The 22319-nt window shown below is 39.6% G+C and overlaps 1 protein-coding gene across 1 annotated transcript; it reads right to left on the bottom strand.

Moving 5' to 3' along the window:
• Window positions 1-10095: 10095 nt before the first annotated feature.
• Window positions 10096-10885, bottom strand: LOC132519278 (peptidyl-prolyl cis-trans isomerase A-like). Its single transcript, XM_060147212.1, has 2 exons — window positions 10771-10885; window positions 10096-10430 (listed from the first exon to the last, which is right to left on the bottom strand). The coding sequence occupies exons 1-2, from the start codon at window positions 10883-10885 to the stop codon at window positions 10096-10098; spliced, it is 450 nt and encodes a 149-aa protein (XP_060003195.1).
• Window positions 10886-22319: the final 11434 nt, after the last annotated feature.

Raw genomic sequence — 22319 nt, 5'->3', positions numbered from 1 at the left:
GTTTTCTATGGACCTTCCCTTCCTCCCACAATAACAGATCTCCTCCTTCAGACCTCTCAGAGAGGCCCACTGATCAGTTTTTACAGGTCCATTGAAACTTGGCCTCCTGACCACTTTCAGGAATTTACAATCTACATATAAATAGGTAATGAATATTAAAAGATTAATTTGAATGCCAAGTCAGTTTTTTTTTAACCAGAAAATTGTTGAATATAGAACAGACTTCTTTTGACAGCTACTCCCGCATACATTATATGTACCATATTCCTTACTGTAGAAAGTTACAGTTAAGGTCATAGAAACTGTCTTGTCCATAAGAAAAAAACAAGGCTATCGATGTTACTAATAGTATTGCTTTTATGTTTATACATATATCTTGTATGTGTAAGTATCTTGCTCTTTGCCTTTGCCTTTAAAATATATTACTGCTTTAGTTTTTAAAACTGTTCAGGGCTTCCCTGGTGGCGCAGTGGTTGAGAGTGCACCTGCCGATGCGGGGACACGGGTTCGTGCCCTGGTGCGGGAAGATCCCATGTGCCGCGGAGTGGCTGGGCCCGTGAGCCATGGCGGCTGAGCCTGCGCGTCCGGAGCCTGTGCTCCGCAACGGGAGAGGCCACAGCAGTGAGAGGCCCGCGTACCGCAAAAAAAAAAAACCAAAAAAACCCCACAACTGTTCAAAAGCCAAGGGGTTATTCACTAAGTTCTCATTCGTCACTAAATTCAAATTGAATTTATAAAATGATAGTGTCAGAAAGCGTATGTTGATTTTTATAAGTTTAATATACGCTAAACAAAGGAAGCAAGACAAAATGCAATTTCCTATGCTAACAATACCAGGATCCTTTATCATAATACTAAAATTATCCCTAATGTTAGGAGTTAGAGTAAAAACCAACAATAGGAAAGGTTTTCAAAAGATTCTTTTGAGTACAGGGCCTTTTTTGTATTGAGTCAACAATTTTACATTAAAAAGTTCAGTAAAAAACCAAAAAACAAAAACAAACAAAAAATTCAGTGAAGTGTGCTGTAATCAGTACATATCCCCAGCTTCCACAGCAGCTTGAGAGGGTAACCGAAGGGGTAAGTGTCATGACAACAGTGCTGGCTCTGAGCTCCCCCTGTGTAATTGCTGGCACCTCAATTCTCCCGGCACTCCAAGTTCCTCTTTCCCCTTGGCAGGTCCTAGAAGAGTTAACTTGATCTCTCTGCCAGTCTTTAAAAGAATCCCATCTTTTTGTCTCTGCCTGGTTGCTTTGGCACAGCTGCCCTGCTGGCTCTTCAGGTGTCTACTGACCTCGGCATGACACATGGGGGTCACTGCCTCACAGTTTGTACTTAAAATCATCCCTTCCCAATGGCTGATTGATGTTGGATTAGGTCCCTTGCAGTCAACATCTATGTTGTTATAGGGTAAAGGGGGAGTGAAGTGAAGAAGGGGCCCTCTCTCTGCTGGTGCTTCAGTCCTTTCAATGAATTTGTAAGTAGGGTGGTCTTGCTTTCTATTTTTATAGAGCTCACAATGTTGCGTTTTATGTTGACACATTTCCTTATGGTTCTTAGCTCTTAGGCTCTCACCAACTTCTGTGGATACTGAATCCGGTAATATTAAATGTGACATTACTTCATCAACACCTAAAGTGTCTTGACTCTAACTTGTAGCTATTCAGGTGAGTTCCCTACCCACTCTGGGTCACCCCAAAGAAATCAGGGGGCAGCCTTTGTCCCTCCTCTGCTCCCTTCCTGTGGAGACCACTCTTGAGTTCCAAAGTATTCTCTCTATCTGAAGGCCCGGTAGAGCCTCTGGTGGCCCTACTTTCTAATGTACGTAAGTAAAGACAGCCCCCATGTTAAATGTAACTTTTACTTTTTAAGAGAAAAATTCACTTTCTGTCGACAAAGAAGTAGAAACATAAAATTCTATTTACAATAAACATAATTATTCATTCATAGACTTATTAATATAAATAGTACTATGACTTTTCATTTAATATTATGGTTAGCTAAGACAGAGATGAAGAAAAAGCATTGTATCTGAAGATTACATTTTTTTTTCACTTTCATAATTTTTTTTTTCTTTTTTTTTTTGCAGTACACGGGCCTCTCACTGCTGTGGCCTCTCCTGTTGCAGAGCACAGGCTCCGGACGAGCAGGCTCTGGACGCGCAGGCTCAGCGGCCATGGCTCACGGGCCCAGCCGCTCCGCGGCATGTGGGATCTGCCCAGACCGGGGCACGAACTTGTGTCCCCTGCATCGGCAGGCGGACTCTCAACCACTGCGCCACCAGGGAAGCCCTTCACTTTCATCATTTTAATTGGCTTTTTAGTTTTAAGATTAAATTTGAAATCAGTCTTTATTATTCAATTTTCTAAGTTTTTCTTTTTCTTATCAGAAACATTTTTGTATATAATTTTGTAAATACAACACTCTTGAATTTAGTTAGATGGAACAATTCAGTTCTTCAGAGTTAACTGGGTTCTTATAAACTGTTATTTACTATCATTCCATAGGATCTTTTGTCAAGCCTCTTTTCTAAATAAGACCCTCAGAGAAGCTCCTGGGAAGAATTATTTCCTGGGATGAAGTATCCTGGCCAGAGCAACATCTTTCCAGGTTGTATTTGCTGGTAAGTCGATGAAACTATGTCTTTTCAGTAGAGTCTCTGTTTCTTCTTCCATGAGTAGGCATTTTAAAAAGTGAATTTTAAGTAACTTTCAAATTCTTTGAGACTCAGAGTGCAATCAATTCTCAAAGTCACATTTAAACACGACACGGTACATTGTATGGTACAGACCGATGCTGGCATCAGTTGATTTTGCCCGCCACGGTTACCAGTAAAAGCTGGGGTTATGTGAGACTCTATCTGACTCAATAAACAAATAGCCAAATGTTTACTGAGCATCAGCTGTCTACAAGGCCTCGGACTGAATTGAAATATCAAGCTGACCATAAAACCAGGAGAAAATATTACAAAAACGAGTATGTCTTTTGGGAAATATGCAGTAATGGTAATTATATGGGAAAATTGGGAACAACTATACAGATATTTTGTGCAACAAAATTAGAAATTTCTGTATACGTCTGGAATGAAATCATCCAGGAAGTCATAGAGCTCTTAATTTGGAGGACATTTTTGATCTGGGGAATCCTACATTGGATTAGGCTTGTACTTACTATTCTTCAGGATTGGAGTAGACCAGATGAAAGGAGGCAAATGCTCCAAAATTCACAGGCTAGTCTACCATTTTCCAGTGGTCTGGTGTGAAATTTTTCTGACATAAGTAGAACAAATACTTCCTATTGCTTTTCTAATAGCTAGAAACTTGGCCTTTAGGCTTTACTAGATTGCACAGTTTTGGAGATTCCCAAATTATTTCTTCCCCTAGGGAAAAATCAAAACACTGTCATCATCAGGAAACTCTGTCTCTTGTCAGCTGTTTTGTGCTTTTATTCTCATTTCCTTATTCTCCTTATTTAATCATACTGAACTTACAGTTGTATATCTCCTCACACGTTTCATATATATTCTTAGGAAATACTTAGAGTTCCCATTTTCTTAAGTATTCTTAAACACTCTTATTCTAAGATCCTGCTGAGAGCTTAGTGGATCTGTCTCACTGCCCAGACCTCTGTTTACTGCCCTTGTTTATTGCCCTGCACAGGTTCACTGTGCAGTGGGATGTCTATCACCTCTCTAAAAATATGCTGTGCTCTTCTCCTAGATTTGTGTCAGGTTCCAATATATGTGGAGAGAATCACATGAAAGGTCTGCATAATGATGGCCTTATTTAGGATACTGGTTAGGCTGCTGAAACAACAGACTCAAACATACAGACACCAGGGTCTTCCCTGGTGGCGCAGTAGTTGAGAGTCCGCCTGCCGATGCACGGGAACCGGGTTCGTGCCCCGGTCTGGGCAGATCCCACATGCCGCAGAGCGGCTGGGCCCGTGAGCCATGGCCACTGAGCCTACGCGTCCGGAGCGTGTGCTCCTCAGCGGGAGAGGCCACAACAGTGAGAGGCCCGACTACTGCAAAAAAAAAAAAAAAAAAAAAAAAAGTGATACACACACACACACACACACACACACACACGCAATGGAATACTATTCAACCTTTTAAAAAGAAGGAAATCCTGCCTTTGTGACAACATGGATGAACCTGGAGGGAATTATGCTAAGTGATATAAATCAGATAAAGACAAATACTGCATAGTATCACTTATTTGTGGAATCTAAAACAAAATTCGAATCCATAGAAACAGAGAGTAGAATGGTGGTTGCCAGGGGCTGCAGTATGTGGGAATTGGGGAGAGTTTGGCAAAAGGGTACAAACTTTCAGTTATAAGATGAATAAGGCTTGAGGATCTAATGCATAACATGGTCACTATGGTTGATAATACTGTATTGTGTAATTAAAATTTGTCGAGATAGTAGAACTTAAATGTTTTCACCTCTCCTCTGCCCCCAGAAAAGAGGTAAATATGTGAGGTGATGGATGTGTTAATTAACTTGAGTGTAGGAATCTTTTCACAATGTACACATATATCAAACCATGTTGTGCGCTTTTAATATATTACAATTTTATTTGTCAGTTATACCTCAATTAAGCTAGAAAAAACCCCACACATGTTAAAAATGATGGAGAGTGCTACTCACTTGCTACACTGAGAGACAAAAAACAGAAAACAGATTCCTGGGTCCACTCCTGACTTACTAAATCAGAATTTCTGAGGTGAGATCCTCAAAATTTCTGAGGTGAGGATGCATGTTAGCACCTGCATCCTCAGGCAGTCTGAAGACCATGTTTTGAGATGAATGAAATGACTACTGTAGTGAATTAAATAAGATTTTAATGATATATTTTTGTGTGTGCATTTACTAGGAATTTCAATTATTATTGCTGTGTGAAAGAAAGAATACAAATTTTGTATACAAGGTTTAATGGGAATTCATCATAAGCTTATATTTTTATTTAGCTGTTTTATAACCAGAAAGAATAAGCCAATGAAGAGAAGGAAAATCAAAAGCTGAAAAAGATAATAATGAATATCATAATATTTCACAGGATATTTACATTATTTGGAGGAGAAAATGCCCCAAGGATGTCATTTTTCCACATCAAAATAAGAATTAAACATATGAATGCTAAATGTAACTTTTAAAAAATGAGACTAATTAAAAAAAATTACTCCAAATATTACTATGATGATTGTATTTTATGAAATAAGTGTTTCACAAAGTGGTTATGTACCTGTATAATGCATACAACACACAGAGCAATTTACTAACAGTATAAATAAACTTTGGTTAATCTCATGAGTTAAGAACACTTTTGTGAGTGAATTAATGGTCTTATCACATTGACTGATTTTTAATACGCGTAAAGTTCAAAACATATATATCTGAAGAGATCACCTACATATTTATTATTATATTATAACTGATAGAAAAATAACAGTTAATGGAGTTTACTGAATTAAATTGCAGAACTAATTTGACCGCCTAAACTGTAGTACTCAAGCACGATCTCTGTAGAATTCATATTTTCAATTAAAACATTCTCGTGTTAAGAAAAAAAAAATAGCCTAACTTTATAGCTTTAGGGAGATACATTACTGTTAAGTAAATTTAGGGGACTTTCAGAGGTAGCAAAATGAGATGGGGTAAACTACAGAATTATCACACTTTTCTGATAATTAGAGCTCAAATTCTTGGGACATAGCTGCATCATTTCTACCCCGAAGACTGGTTCCTTCCTGGCCCTCGAAAATAAAGGGCAGAGCTATCAGTTGGGAATCAGAAATCAGATTCTAAGAAGGTGGTGGGGCGTAGGGCAGCTAAGGATACAGAGTTCTCTAGAACGGAGCTTTCTTATTTATTTTAGACAGAAAACTTTCTACCTCCAAATGGAAAAAAAATCATTCTTTATAAAAAACGTGTCTCTCTGCCAGAACATTAGGAGACAACTGAGCCATCCAAGCCCTGAGGCTCTGTGGCTCATTTGCAAAGTTCACCTTCTTAATCTGCTCTCCGCCTCCCTGGTCCTGGGCCAGACCCCGGTTCTCAGTCCTGCCTTTGTGCTAAGGACAAAAGCGAGTTCGGAGCCTAGGCTGCTTTCTCCACTGAAACTGTCTACCTACTCCAGGTAAGTCAGGGTGTCCCAGGAGAATCCTTGGAACACAAAAAGCATATTGTGCCCAATGAATGCAGCCCTGTTGCAGGCCTGCTTCAGAACCTGTCATTAGACAATACCATAGGTCTCTGCTGCCTGGAAAGGTTCCTGCATGAGTTTTAAAGCTGTAATGTGATTTACAACCTTATTAATTTCAGCTGCAAACTTGAGCACATACAGAGTGCTCTATTTAAACCATGAATAAGCCTGCGCTACACTGAGTGGGGCTGTGTCTGTTTGCACAGTTGCACTTTGCCATAGTGTTGTCAAGTTCCACTCTAGGCTTTCAAACAAAAATTTCCAAAGGTAGTACCTCTGCTTGCAGAGCCTATTTGGACAGTATCCATATATTTGTCACTGTCGCTTTTAAAATTGGTTTCCAGTGGAGTTTGAGGCCCTGGATCTAGAGTAATCTGATTTGTCTTCTAAGACATAGAAACTGAAGCTCGAGGCAGCCTCCGTACAGAGACGGGTTTCTCAGCTTCAGCACTATTGATGTTTTGGGCTGAGTAGTTCTTTGTGAAAGAGTTGTCTTGTGCATTGAAGGATGTTTAGCAGTCTCTGGTTTCCTTGAGGCCTCAAGCATGCTAAATGTAGCCCAGGCAAGCAGTCAACAATAGTTTTATTTCCACCTTCAAGCAGTAAGAGCTGACCTCTGGCCCTTTCCCTTCAATGGAGGGCTTTGAGCCCATTATCCCTTTAGGAGCTCTAACCAATCACTGCCAACTTCCATCCTGAGCTCTCAGCAGGCCAGGAACTTCAACTTGCTGCTTTACATTTCTGCCTTTTATTCCACTCTGTGAACTAACCCCTATCCTTCTAATGAATTCATTTTACACTATTGATTTTTCCCATAATTCGGTAAATAGCAGCCCTGTTCTTCCAGTTGCTCAGACCAGAAACTTTGGAGTCATCTTTGACTCTTTTTTTTTTCTTTCCACATCCTGTGTCACTCAATGTCCTGGCAGGATACAGATAGCACACTAAAAGCGGTATCTGAGAAAAATTCAATGGATTATTTACAAATGTGTGGTCAGGTTAAGGGAGGCTAATAAGAAATGGTGAAGCAGCCATGGGGGAGTCACGGTGAGAAGCCATTACTACCCAAGGCTGGAAGGAGGCAGGGGTGAGAAGGGCTTACCAGAACCAGCAAGAGCTGTGGTCATAAAAGGTGGCTGCCAAACTGTAGCCTGGCAGGGCAGGCGCCAGGAGAATAAATATTTCTGTCTTGTTCTCCTCCTGCCCTCCAATTTCCTTTCACTTCATTTCACTGCCTGAACCCAACCAAAGCAGGACAGGAGATTCCAGATGTGTGGTCTGCGGAGGTCAGATTTCCAGTCCCCGGGAAGGAGTAGAGGGTGGATCTGAAGGGGCAATCAGAATCCCTGTGTGCCCTCATCAGCAAATCTGTCAGCTCTGCCTTGAAATACATCCAGAATCCAACTCTCACTCTCTATTTCCCTTATTACCTTCCTAGTCCAAGCCGCTGTTTCTCACCTGGACAACTGTATCAGCTTCTATCCCTTTACCAGGTTAATATTTTTACAGCATTTATGACCCCCTAAAATATTATGCATAGTTTGTTTATTTGCTTATTGTCTGTCTCTCTCCACTAGAGTGTAAATTCCATGAAATCACAAACTTAATCTGTGTTTTTACTTCTTTTTTTTTTTTTGCGGTACGCGGGCCTCTCACTGTTGTGGCCTCTCCCATTGCGGAGCACAGGCTCCGGACGCGCAGGCCCAGCCTCTCCGCGGCATGTGGGATCTTCCCGGACCGGGGCATGAACCCATGTCCCCTGCATCGGCAGGCGGACTCTCAACCACTGCGCCACCAGGGAAGCCCTAATCTGTTTTTTTACCTGCTATGAAATTCCTTATACATTGTAGGCAGTCAATAAATATTTAATTAATTAATTAATACTTAAGTTGATCTGATTTGGTTTCTGTTGCTTAGTATTTCCAAAGAACTTTAGATGATTTCAGGGTGTACACCCCTGAATGTAATGTAAAAACAAAATTTAATCTCATTTTGTTTTTTAAAAAAATTTTGTGTGTGTGCATATAAAAAAGAATGGGAGTATATTCAAAAATTTTAGAAGTGATTACCATTAGAGAGTAGGATTGGGGGTAGTTTTCATTTTCTTTTTTGATTTTAACACTTCTGAAATTTTCTACAATGACTACATATGATCCTTGTAATAAGATAAAAGTAACTTTATTTTATTTTAAAATTAAAAGAAATATTTTTGATTTACAGTGTTTTGTTAATTTCTTCTGTAGTGCCTTTATTTTAAAGTACTGACTAGCATCAACTAGATCTTCTAGAAAGCTTGGCAGGTCTTTTTCATCCCTTGGCTCCCCGTCCCTGTTCCGACAGTGACACTGCCAAACCTTTCCCGCTCTTTTTAAGCAGTCATGCTGGATCCATTTCCCACGGTATCTATCCTGCTCTGTGCTGTAGGATCCATGAGATTGTAACAATCTGGCTCCCTGGCCCTCTAGCTTCCAGCTTGGTTCAGCTAATGGCTTTACCTGAAATCTAGAGGGCAAAAGGAGAGTGAGGTCAGACCACTTATTCCCCCAGATCCCTCCTTACCAGTTCCTGCAGGTTGGCTATGTCCCTTTACCTAAAGGCCACAGCTCCTGCCAAGTGGTCCTCTCCAAACAGCTTTCTCTGGGTCCCAGTAACTGCTCTCTCCTCTCTCTTCTCCAGGCCCAGGGATGGTAATAGTTTTCCCAACCACTAGCCCTGGGGTAACGCACCATCCCTTTTTCTTCCTAATCCTTGCTCACAACTCTATGAAGTCTCCTCAGATTACCCAATTCAAGAATTTCATATCTTTTCTTCCAAGGTCCCAACTAAGAACTAACTCCATCTTCTTCCGTCATTCTCAGCAAATGACCTTGCCTCATTCTTTACTTTTTACTGAGAAGGTCTTCTTGTATCAGCTCTCTTCTCATTCCTCAGATGGCCATTCATCATCACGTTACTAAGAGTAGTCTATATAGTGGCCTGCTCTCATGCCTAATATTGCCTCTCAGAGTACATAGCATATCTTGCTCATAGCAGGGCTCTACCCTGTCTTCCTCTTGCCTCTGAGAACATTTTTCCTTCATTGGCTCTTCTTCTTTCTTCCATCATTTAACTCTGGATGTTCCCAATGTGTCAAATCTTGGTTTTGCCCCATGACATAATTCTTTTAAAGAAGTAAGTTTATCGATTTTTACTACTTTAATTACTTTTATTCGGATAATTTTTTAAATGTATACTTGCTGTCTTATTCATTTAACTAAACTCCAATCCTTTATCTCTTCAATCAGATTAGATATTTTCCATGGATTTCCAATTATCTCCTCCTCCTCAAATCCAGTATCATTTCATTCCCTTCAATTCGATTTTCTCCCATTGTCTGTATTTTTTCCAATGGAATCTACATTTCTTGAGCTGAAGAGTTTAAAACACTGAAGTTATTTGTTAATGCCTCCATTTTCTGTGCCCCTCAACTGCAATTACTTTGTGAATTCTATAATTTTTTTTCTTAAACTCATTTCTCAGAGTTATTTCTTTCCATTCTCATTGTTATAATCAAAAAAATTTTTTTAACTATAGGCCAAGATTATTTCAATAATCCCCTAACTTGTCTTCAAGTTCCAGTTTCCCCCATTCCTACAGAAGGATTAAGATTTCTAGAATATTACTAACATCATGTGGTTCTAGAATGTGGCTCCCATTAATAATATTCAATAATTACAACATTAACCACTAATATATACTGAGTATTTGCTCTGTGCTGACTGCTACACTAAGTTCTTTTTTACATGGGTTAATTATTTTAATCCTCAGAAGAGTCCTGTAAATATTCTTGTACAACTGGAAGATTTTTTTTTTTTCCTACAAGTCAAATTTATTAGATTTGTCCACAGTCAGCAACGGCGATATTCTTGCTGGTCTTTGCCATTCTTGGGCTGCAAGTACTCTATGACTCCCAAAATATTCATGTCCTCTCTCACCTTGCCAAAGACCGCATGCTTGCCATCCAGCTGCTCAGTCTTGGCAGTGCAGATGAAAACCTGGTAATCGTTTGTGTTGGATCCAGCACTTGCCGTGGACAAGGTGCCAGGACTGGTATGACTCAGGATGAAAGTCTCATCAAATTTCTCCCCAGAGATGGACTTGCCACCTGTGCCATTATGGCGTGTGAAGTCATCACCCTGGCACATAAATCCCAGAATAATTCTGTGAAAACAGGAAGCTTGGGCTTCCCTGGTGGCGCAATGGTTGAGAATCTGCCTGCTAATGCAGGGGACACAGGCTCGAGCCCTTGGTCTGGGAAGATCCCACATGCCGCGGAGCAACGAGTCCCGTGAGCCACAACTACTGAGCCTGCGCGTCTGGAGCCTGTGCTCTGCAACAAGAGGCCACGACAGTGAGAGGCCCGCGCACCGCGATGAAGAGTGGCCCCCCTTTGCCACAAGTAGAGAAAGCCCTTGCACAGAAACGAAGACCCAACACAGCAAAAATAAAAATAAGTAAATTAAAAGAAGGCTTAACATTTAAAAACAAAACAAAACAAACAAACAAAAACCAGGAAGCTTTACAACCAAATCCTTTCTCCCCGGTGCTCAGAGCACAAAAGTTTTCTGCTGTCTTTGGAAATTTGTCTGCAAACAGCTCATAGGAGATGTGGCCTGAGGGCCCACCACCCATGGCCATCAGCTCTGAGGTGGTGGTGTCTTCAAGGCCAGAAGAATTTTAGAACATTTAGGAAACTCCCAGATGACCCAGCTACTGGTGGTTCTGGAATGCAAACTCCACACGAAACCAGAAGTCTCGCTCTTAGTCTTTTCTTCCATGCTATCCAAATCCCTCAACATGACTTCCAAAATGCTCTGCCAATTGCCCCCACCCTTCTGATCCAATATCAGCCTTTGTTTCCCTCTACATTATACTGAGGGTGAGTTCACTAATGCACCATACACACATCATGTTCATTGCAGGTTCTTTTGCCTTGATTTTGCACCTATATCTTTTTTCCTGTTGTCAGATCAAATTCTCTTTTTGAGTTGAGGTCTGGCTCCAGACCTCAATGAGGTCTTCACGAATGCTACAGTATGCATGGATCTTTCTTTTCTTGGAGCCTCTAAGACCACTTACTCTCTGTACCATTACTTTCCTATTCAATCAGGAAGTACTTTGATTTATATTTAACTGCTATCTGTACAATTGCTATTTATTCACCCCAGAAAAAAAATACTGAGCCCTTATTATTTTCCAGGCACTGTGTAAATGCTGAGAGTACAAAGGTGGGTAAGATTCAGTCTCTGAAAGAGTTTTATCCAGGGAGGCAACATGTATGCAATCTAAAATATTACAATACACTCTGATAAGTGATAATATTGGAAGGATATATTGCATAATGGTTTAGTACATGAGTTTTGGAATTGCCCAGGTCTGGGTACATTTTCCAGCTCTGCTCCTCAATAGCTAAATGAGAATTACACAACCTAAGCTTCTGTTTCCTCATTTGCAAAATGGAGATATTAATTGTTGTAGCCACTTATTAAGGTTTTTAAGAATTATATAAAGAATTTTATAAAGTATATGAGGTATATAAAGTATAAAGCATATAAAGTATAAGGTAATCAGAATAGTGCTTGATATTTTATAACTATTTATCTCTATCCCCCACAAAAAGGAATTTGCATGTATTCTATACATTTTCTTCAGTGGGAATAGAGCAGATGGAGAGAATAACTGTGCCAGGGTTGTCAGGAAAAGCTTAGGAAAAAGGGTAGAATTTGAAAAGGGTCTTGAAGGATGAGAAGGAATTTGCCAGGTTATTCTGATTTGGTTAGACTGTAGAAAGAATGTAGAGAAAGTCTTGTGAAAAGAATCTGGAAAAGTCTTGTGAAAGGAATCTGGGAAAATAACACAGGCAGATTGTAAAGGGCATTATGTCTATGCAAAGATATTTGTACACCACCTTCTCCACTAGCAGTTCCCAAAGGCTTTGGTGTTGTGCCAGAGATTTCCAAAACCATAGGCTCACCAAATAATATCTGTCCATTAAAAAAGCATGGTGACTCAGACATGTCAACATATTTTAAGGTATTTCTGAAGTTATAGTTACTCTTTGGCACTTTATGCTCTATTAATTAGTGAATCCTAAAAGAATTACTATAGACTCTATGCTAGTTATCAATTTATTGTCTCTCAGCTCCAAATTCACCCTTCATAGCCTGCTCCATGAAAATGGATCTGAAGCTCTTAAATATCTTCCCTTTGCCTCTGGCGCAATGTTAAGCTTTGTAGAGAGCCCTAGAGAGACATTTCAGGAGAAAGAGGCATGAGTCACTCTAGCTATTCCATTGAGAATGAATTGTGGAGGAAGGACTGATTGTATTTGCAAAAGACCAGTTCATTTGTTTATTTTTCCTTTGATTTAACAAAGATTTATGAGAATCTACCCACTGTCAGGCAATGAGGATTGTTGGATCAAAAAGACACAGTCCCTGTCTCAAGAAGCTCAGAGGGGAAGAGAGTTGAGTACATTAATGACATAAGGAGTGCCCTCTGTAAGATCAAGAGAAGCCCCAGATGCTGCGAGAGCTGGAGGGACAGCTAATCACACTGAGAAGAGAGAACCATATTCTAGGGGAAAGTTCTGAATCCAATCTTGAAGGAAAATAGAACATTCAGGTGCATAAAGGGACGAAATATGGTCTAGCTGAATTGAACTACACTGTGTAGGGTGTGAGAACATTGACCAAACAGTTGAGCATTGGGATGGGCGCCTGGTGGGTTGGTGACAGATGAAGTTAGAGAAGTTGGACCCAGATTATGGAAAGTCTACTAGGCTATTTGATATTTAGATTGTTTCTATATTTAAAAACTTTTTATTTGGAAACAATCTCAAGTTTAGAGAAAGTTGAAAGAACAGAACAAATAACTTTTTTTCCCCGAATCATCTGAGAATAAGTTGCCAACGTGATGCTTAATCCTCTTGTCTCCTTAAATGCCTTAGTGTGTGTTATCCACACACACTATGGACATTTTCCATAACACAACCACCAAAATTAGGAAAGCAATGTTGATCCACTACTACCCTCTAATCCTCAGAACTTATTCATGTTTCAGCAGTTGTTCCAATAATTTTTTTTATAGTAAAAGATCTAGTCCAGAGTAAATCATTGTGCTTAGTTGTCATGTCTCTTTAGTTTCCTTCCGTCTGGAACAGTTCCTCACCCTTCCCTTGATGTTCATTTCCTTGATCCTTTTAAAGATTACAAGTTAGTTATTCTGTAAAATGCTCCTCCGTGTAGGTTTGTTAGATCTTTCCTCATAATTGGATTCAAGTCATGTGTCTTTGGTACGTGTATTCCAGAAACAATGCTGTGTTCTTCTCATTGTATCCTATCAGATGACGCATGATTTCAATTTGTCCCATCAATGGTGATGTTAACTTAGATCACTTTATTAAGGTGGTGTCTTCCAGGCTTTTCCAGTGCATGGTTACATCTTTCCCCCCTTATAAATAGTAAATATTTTGTAGGGAGATACTTAAAGACTATTTAAACAGTCATTCCTTTTCAAGCAGTCAATTCATCCATTTGTTTATATCATTTGAATGAGTATGACTTATTCTATTTTAGTCAATGACTTATGTGTCCTTTAGAAATGATCCCATTACTCTCCGAACCCACCCTTACTTTCTGGTGCAAGATGCTCCAGCTTTATTGTACATTCCCTGCCCCAGCACTGGAATCATCTATTTCTCTGAAGAGCCCTGGTTCCTTTTAGTGGAAAAGAATATTTAGAAACCAATATCTACGCACTAGTGGGCTCCTTGCTATAGTGGTGACACTGCTCCCAAACCCTCAGAACAGACATATGTACATATACATACATGTGTTTATATCTGTGTTTGTTTTTATTTTTTATATCTATTTTGTTATATTGACAGCCATGAGTTTACACCAATATCCCCAATTCTAAGCCAATATCTCATTCTTATTTTCTCCCTTTATATAATTGTAACTTGTTTCTGTAGAAGTGAGAAACCTGGCTCCCTTAGCCTCAATATATTTACTTACTTGACCAATCCCCTATATGTAACTGTTTCCCCTAATGGCCACCACACTCTCACCCCTGCAAATGCCCTCCTCACCTTGATTGGGCTATGACACCCTGCTCTGGGCTACCCCTCTACCCTTCCACAGAGGCTCTCCTCTTACTGCTGGGGCTCCTGCATCCTGAGTTGAGTCAATCCCCTGCAGAGACACTTTTCTCCAGTGGTGCTCTGCCATCCCACATAGGCTACCGTGGCTCTTCCCCCACTCACCTACGGGGACACCTACTTTGCAGAGCCCCAACCTAATGCGTTTGGGGTTGAATTGCTCAAGAAGTGAACAACTGAATGGAAGGGAGAAAGAAGGAAAGGGGAAAAGAAAGAGAAGAGCATTCTTATCTTTTAACAAATATATTATCAATAACATTCCCTTTTTGTACTTGAATCTCTATCATTAATTCAAATTATTTTCTGGGATAGATTCCCAGAAATGGAATTACTGGGTCAAGTGTTATAAAGGAAATAACTTGTCTTAAGTTTTTACCAGCAGTACATGACAGTGTCTATTTTATCCTAGACAGCTTTGGGTATTAGATCTAGTTTTAAAAGAATTTTTTTGTTAACTTTATATGAAAGTAATGTATTGTTTTATTTTCTTTGCTAGTGAAGTTGAACATTTTTCCATTTGTTTATTTAGTCATTTTTAGCTTCTGTTTCATAAATTATCATTGTCATGTCCATTTTAGAATTTTAGTATTTTTCTTAGGTCGGTAATATTTATTAATGATATTAACGCTTAGTCATATTCATTGCAAGAAAGATTAGTGGTTTTTTTTGTTTGTTTTTTTGTTTTGCGGTACGCGGGCCTCTCACTGCTGTGGCCTCTCCCCTTGCGGAGCACAGGCTCCGGACGCGCAGGCTCAGCGGCCATGGCTCACGGGCCCAGCCGCTCTGCGGCACGCGGGATCCTCCCAGACCGGGGCGCGAACCCATGTCCCCTGCATCGGCAGGCGGACTCTCAACCACTGCGCTACCAGGGAAGCCCCGAAAGATTAGTTTTTAAACTATAACTGGCTTCCTCTGGCCACCTTCTACATTTGTACTTGTCTTTCTCTGCTGCCAACCAATTTCTTCTCAGGTAAATACAAACTAAGGGTTATATTACTCTAAGAAAACATAAAATTAGAAAAATAAACAGCCTGTCATAAAGCCATTCAAAAGTATGGTGTACTTTTTGAAAACAAACTCTTATTTTTAGATCATTTTTATCTTTTTTACTCACTATTAGTTTGAAAGATTTATCTAATTCTCTGTTTTTTTCACTTCATGTAATTTGAGGCTACGGTAGTAATGCTGTATTACTGATGAAGTGAATTTTTCATCTTATATCTTTTATCTCTAATATTGCTTTTTAATCTTAAAGTACATTTTAATGTAGTGACATCAGCTTTTGGGGAGTTGGTAGTTGCATGCTATAACATTTTCAACCTTTTATTTTCAATCTCTTAGTATCCTTATGTTTTAGGTGTGTCTCCTGTTGTGAGTCAGGATCCTGGCAGGAAATAAAAAGGCAGTGCACTCAAAATGTTAACTGAAGAGAGTTTAATGAAGAAATTCTTTATAAAGGTATGGGCAGCATTAAGGGAACCAATAAAAGATGGTGAAGTACTCAGGTACTAGAAACGGAAAAGCACGTATACCCTAGCACTGAACGGTCAAAGAAAGGAAATAGTGTTACTGGAATCCAATATAAACTGTTGCTGGGAGAGGGGGCACCTGCAGGACCAGTGGTCTTAAGTAGAGATAACACAACCACTGAAAAACTCAGGCCCAGCAGGGAGGGAAACTAGGGGAACTGATACCCTTATTTTCTCCTCCTGCCTTGTGATCTATTGCCCCTATCTGCTATTGGCCAAACCCAACCAGAAGTTAGAAAGCAAAAGATCTCAGGGGACACAGAGCTTAGAGCTGGGCCCAGAGCCAGGCAGAGAAGAGTAAGGAAGAGCCAGCACACATGTAAACAGCTCATAGCTGGATTTTGTTGTTGTTATCCAGTCTGATAGGTTTTTTTTTTTTAATGGAGCCTTTAGCCCATTTACTTACATTTGCTAGATTACTAGGGTAATTTAGTTCTAAGATATTATTTTATATCTCCCGTTATATATTTTTTCCTCTTGTCATGACTATTTTTGATTATCTGAGTAATTTTTCTTGTTTTATTCATTCCATTTCTATTATTTTAGTGGTTACTTTAGAAATTTATCATGTAGTATCTTTAACTTCTAAATAAGAGGAGGATCTTTGAAACACTTTTGCTCTTGATTATTCCTTCCTGATTTATGTGCAATTGTTGGGTATTTTTTAACCCAATAAGATATTATTGATATTGTTTTATATTTAAATATATTTGTATATGATATAAATATATATTTATAATATATAGTCTGTATTTATTTAGATTTTCCTACTTTCTTTGCTCGCCATTCATCCTTGCGTCTTAGACTTTCCCTCTCAAATCACTTTCCTTCTTTCAATCTTTTGGAACATCCTCTGTTGAGATATATTGGTGATAAACTCTTTCTGCATTTTCTTGTTTTTGAAAATGCCTTTGTTTCATCCTCATTATTGAATGATATTTTTTCCAGGTATATAATTTTAGGATGACATCTTTGAAGATATCTACTGCCTTAGGGCTTTCATATATTTGTTGAGAAGTCTGACGTCAGCATAATTGTTACTCCTTGGAAGGATAGACTTTTAAATATTTTCTTTGTTTCTGGATTGCTGCACTATGTGTCTAGGTGTGGATTTCCTCTTATATATCCTGCTTGGGGTTCATGGATAATTCTAAAACTGTCAGCTGATATCTTTTTCATTGGTTCATAAAAATGAAATAAAATTCATAAAAATTATCAGATCTTTTCTCTTCAAATATTGCTTCTAACTCATTCTCTCTCTCCTCTCGTTTTTCAACTCTAGTAGGTATTTTCCTCTACTCTCCATGTTGTTTAGTCTCTATTTCATATTTGCTCTCACTTTGACTCTACTCTCCATGTTGTTTAGTCTCTATTTCATATTTGCTCTCACTTTGACTCTCTGTGCTGTAATCTACATAATTTCCTCAGATCTATAGTCCAGTTCATGACTCTTTTTCTTTAATAAGGCTAATCTGCTGTTTAGCTTGTCAATTGAGTTTCAAATTTTATTTTATTATATATATATATTTATATATATATATATATTTTTTTTTTTTTTGTGGTACGTGGGCCTCTCACTGTTGTGGCCTCTCCCATTGCAGAGCACAGGCTCCGGACGCGCAGGCTCAGTGGCCATGGCTCACGGGCCCAGCCGCTCCGCGGCATGGGGGATCTTCCTGGACCAGGGCACGAACCCATGTCCCCTGCATCGGCAGGCGGACTCTCAACCACTGCGCCACCAGGGAAGCCCTATTTCTTATATTTTTATTATTAGAAATTCTTGCTGGTTCTTTTTCAAATCTGCATGGTCAATTTTAGAGTCATTTCTTCCGAATTCATATTTTTAAACCTTTATTCCTTTGGACATATTAAGCATAGTTATTTTATTTTCTGTGTTTCATAATTCCAATATCTGAAGGTTTGTGAGTCTGGTTCTTCTGTTGGTTACTTTTGCTGGCTCTTGTGTAAAATGCCTTCTTTCTTTATGAATTTTATGTATTTTGTGATTCTTGTACTGCTATTCTTTGAAACTTTATCTGATGAAAAACTTTGAAACCTTGAGTTGAAAAAATGATCTTTCAAAAAGAATTTGCCTATGCTTCTGGGTGGTGGATTGTAGGTTCCAAACATGGTAACCACAATATCCCCCATTCCATATGTGTTTCTTACAATGTGGCTTTGACAATCCTCCCATGGGGGAGCAGGGTCTTTGTTCCTGCTCCTTGAATCAGGGAGGGCTCGTAACTCTATGTGACTTCCAAGGCTGGGAGATAAAAGGCAACACAGTTTAACCCTACTTCTCTTCAGATAGTTTGGGCTTGGAAGCAGCCACCGTGCTGTAAGAAAGCCCATGTAGCCACATAGAAAGGTCATATGTAGGTATTCTCACCAATAGCCTCAGCTGAAGTCCTAGACAACAGCCTGTATCAACCACCAGACCTGCGGGTAAACTAACTCACAGGTAATTATAGCTTCCAGCCCCTGAGTCACCTCCCGGTCTTCAAGTCTTCTCAGATAGCCACCAGATACCTTGGAGCAAAGATAAGTTGTCCCTGTTTTGCACTTTCCAAATTCTTGACCCACAGAATCCACGAGTATAATAGCATTCCTGCAGTTTTATGATACCGAGTTGGAGGGAGTGTGGATTTTTGTCCAGCAGTCAATAACCAGAACACTTCTGCCAGATACCTGGGGGCAAGACCAACCTAAGACTACTTTAAATTAAATTCTAAACTTTAGGGGTTTGGGGGCAACAAAAGTAGCATAAATTCAGGCTACAAACCTGCTTGAGGCTGGTTTGTAACTGTGAATGATTAGGAGGAATACTTTTCCCTCTACCTAATGCCATGGTTCAAGAGTGACAGTTTTCCTTGCGGTCCCATGATTTGGTGGCATGAGTAGGGGACAGGCTTATTTCTAACTCACCCTTATACTGAGTGTTTATCCCTTTGGTTTTGGGGAGCTCTAATTAGATTCCTTACTTTGGGTAGGTCTTGGGTTTCATCTCCTGTTCTCTGCTCCCTGCAAATTAAAGGAAAACAAAAAAAACTTAAGGTGCTTAAGGTCACCGGATTTTGACAAGCACCCTCAAAGTGAAACCAGTTTCACTGCTACACAAAGACCAAAGCCAAGTTAAAATGGGAACCAAGTTTCCCATTTTAACTTGGTTTTGGTCTTTGTGTTTATCTTTTTTTCCCCTCTCAGCTCATTGATGCATTTGAAAAGATGCTTTGCATATTATAAATGGAATTTTGGGGTTTTTCAGCAGGTGGCTTGGTCAGGACCCTGTTATGGGCTGAATTTCAGGACCCCCTAAAATTTATATGTTGAAGTCCTAACTTCCAGTACCTCAAATGTGACTATATTTAAAGATAGGTGACTTTAAATAGGTGACTACATTTGAATGAGGTTGTTGGAGCGGGCTCTAATCAAATATGACTAGGTCCTTTTAAGAAGAAATTAGGACACGGACATGTACAGAGGCAAAATGATGTGAAGACAGAGGGAGAAGAAGGCTATCTACAAGCCAAGGAGAGAGGCCTCAAGAGAAACAAAGCTGCTAACGCTTGACCTTGGACTTCCAGCCTCCAGGACTGCGAGAAAATAAGTTTTTGTTGTTTAAGCCATCCAGTCTGTGGGACTTTGTAGGACAGCCCTAGCAAACTGGAAATCCTCACCCCATTCATTTATTTGCTTAATCAATAGTTGAAAGTACCATTAATACCAGTTTATTAAGGGACTGGCTATTCAATCTGTATTTCTTGCAACTTCTACGTTTTTTCTGACTTCTGCTGTCTCCCTTTTGATCATTCCATGGTTCTTCAACACTCACAAACAACATGAGAGGAACATAGAGACAATAAAACCCCAGTTCTTCTGTTGTACCTCCTAGCTAACATCCCAGGTTATTAGTGTGATATTGGAGAGAAGGAAACTGTAGGCTAAGTAGAGTTTTTGCATAACTCTATATGTTATTCTGTATAACCCTAAACATTTTAATAATATAGCTTCTTGCTTTAATGGTTATAAATGTTCATAGATCAACATAAACATAGGGGCTTCCCTGGTGGTGCAGTGGTTAAGAATCCGCCTGCTAATGCAGGGGACATGGGTTCGAGCCCTGGTCCGGGAAGATCCCACAGGCTGTGGAGCAACTAAGCCCGTGCACCACAACTACTGAGCCTGCGCACAACTACTGAGCCTGCACTCTAGAGCCCATGAGCCACAACTACTGAGCCCATATGCCACAACTACTGAAGCCTGTATGCCTAGGGCCTGTGATCCACAACAAGAGAAGCCAACACAATGAGAAGCCCGTGCACCGAAACCAAGAGCAGCCCCCGCTCTCAACAACTAAAGAAAACCAGTATGCGGCAGCAAAGACCCAATGCAGCCAAAAATTAAATAAATGAATAAATAAATAAATTAAAAAATATATATACATCGATCAGTATTCAACCTACAATACATGGCATGTTGCCCAAGACTTGTGAAGATTTCAAGCTACTCAAATAACATAACAACTTAAAGTTGCAACAGGAAAACCATCAGGGTGTTTATATTCAGTAATTTTATTATTAAGATATTTTATACTAAAAAAACACCCATTAGTCCATCTAATTTTTGGAATTTTAGTTCCAAAAATAAAACTTAGACAACTTGAAGGAATCATTATTTGTTACTCCAATTAGTTCATTATTTACAACATAGTCAATGAATCAATTTTCCTCAATGGAAATCTTAAGACTTTTCTAAAAATTTCCAATTATTTTTGGAGAGAATAAGATGTAACACAGAAACAGATGGAGAATCAAAAACAAATACTTGTTTTATCATAGTAACTTGGAATTGGGTTTAAGTACTGAGTGAGTCACAGTTTCTGTTCTTGCAGACCAATTTAACTTCAATATAATTACGCAGGCTTAATGAAAGAGTCCTCACAATATGTAAAAAAAAGTGTGATGATATGTGTATGCATTTGCTTGGGGAGTTTTGGAATCCTGGGGGCCTCTAATAATGAATGGATGCTAAAATGAGGCTTTAAAAAGTAATAACAAACCCATTTTCTTATATCAAGTAACCTAGGGCATTTCCTTATTGAATCAGAGCATTGCAAAATTTCAGAAAAGGGGTGGGATAAAAATATATTTCTATAATGAAGACAAAACCAAGTTTCCTAGAAAAAGCAAAGTATCCACCTCCATCCTTAAGAGCATAGGAAGGGGAAATGTTAAAATTTGGAAGTAGGGAGGGGGACCCAAACTCCTGCTCAGGAGGCTAAGACAGGGCGGGGCCCGGAGATAGAAGAGGGGTGTTCCAGAGAATTCATGCAAAGTCAAGGCCGAGTCCAGGGCGGGGAGAAAGCAGGCCATCACTGAGAGCTCATAGAGACAGGCCTTCCAGAAGCCTTCTAGATCTTCATTTAGGAGAGCAGGATGCCTTTGGAAGAGGAGAGACTGGCAGAGCTGTGATTTTTTGACTTCATCCCAGTGGCATGAAATGATTTTGATCAGTTTCCATTTCTAGACCAACCTGCTAATAATCCTCATGTGATTGCATAGGCCCTTTATCCCCCAAACATTCTGTCTGAGCGTTGATGTGTGAAATCCCTTCAATGGGTCAAATAGCCACGGCTCCACAATGAGAGATAAAAGGCTTACGGGGAAAATTCACTGAGTTCTTGCCCATGTGTGAACAGTTGATCACTGAGGAGAATCAGTGACGGATGAGAGAGGTTTTCATAGTTTTGGGAAGTGTAGGCAGCAGGGAAGTAGAGGAATGGGGAGAGAGAAGAGCTCAAGTTTTTCTTGTTCATCTGGGCCTCTTTCTCTTCAATATTTGGTGACAAATAGAAGTTTCTGTGAAGGTATATTTATGTGGCAGACTTGCTGGGAGCATCTAAGCCACATGGTGCTACCAAGGTTGTGAAGCAGAATTTATGAAGCTGATTTTTATTGTCTTATTCAGTTCCTGGTGCCACCGACAGCATGAATAAAGAAGACTCGTTTTCTCGGAGGACAGTGAACTGATGTTTCATGGACGTATGCAAACCAGCCTCTCTGAGTTCTTGTGATTTATTCAGAAGAGTGGTCATCCCACATTTTTTACAAGTCAGCAGCACTTAATTATTTACTATCTTATTTTACTTTATATTCTTCTACAAAGCATTTCAGGCTACTGGCAGGAAATACACTTCATCCACATAAACCATCCCATTTTGCTGAAAGAGTTTTGAGTATTGTTGTTCAGCATTGTGAGGGGACAAAAGTCAGGCTTGACCAACTGGAGCAAGTTGGCATTCTACACCATCAACCTGCCAAGGGAAGCTGACCCAGGCTGTGTCTTCAGGCAGTAACCACCAGTATTTGTGATTGAAATCATA

This window comes from Lagenorhynchus albirostris, chromosome 4 (assembly GCF_949774975.1).
Source record: "Lagenorhynchus albirostris chromosome 4, mLagAlb1.1, whole genome shotgun sequence".
In the NCBI taxonomy this organism is placed as follows: domain Eukaryota; kingdom Metazoa; phylum Chordata; class Mammalia; order Artiodactyla; family Delphinidae; genus Lagenorhynchus; species Lagenorhynchus albirostris.
Note: the sequence above shows the minus strand (reverse complement) of the source record. Positions and strands in the feature narration are given on the sequence as shown.

Coding starts and splice junctions, on each gene's coding strand:
- LOC132519278 (XM_060147212.1), bottom strand. CDS start 10,885: ATGGCCATGGGTGGTGGGCCCTCAGGCCACATCTCCTATGAGCTGTTT. Junction 10,431..10,770: donor CGGGGAGAAAGGATTTGGTT/GTAAAGCTTCCT, acceptor CCACCAGGGAAG/CCCAAGCTTCCTGTTTTCAC.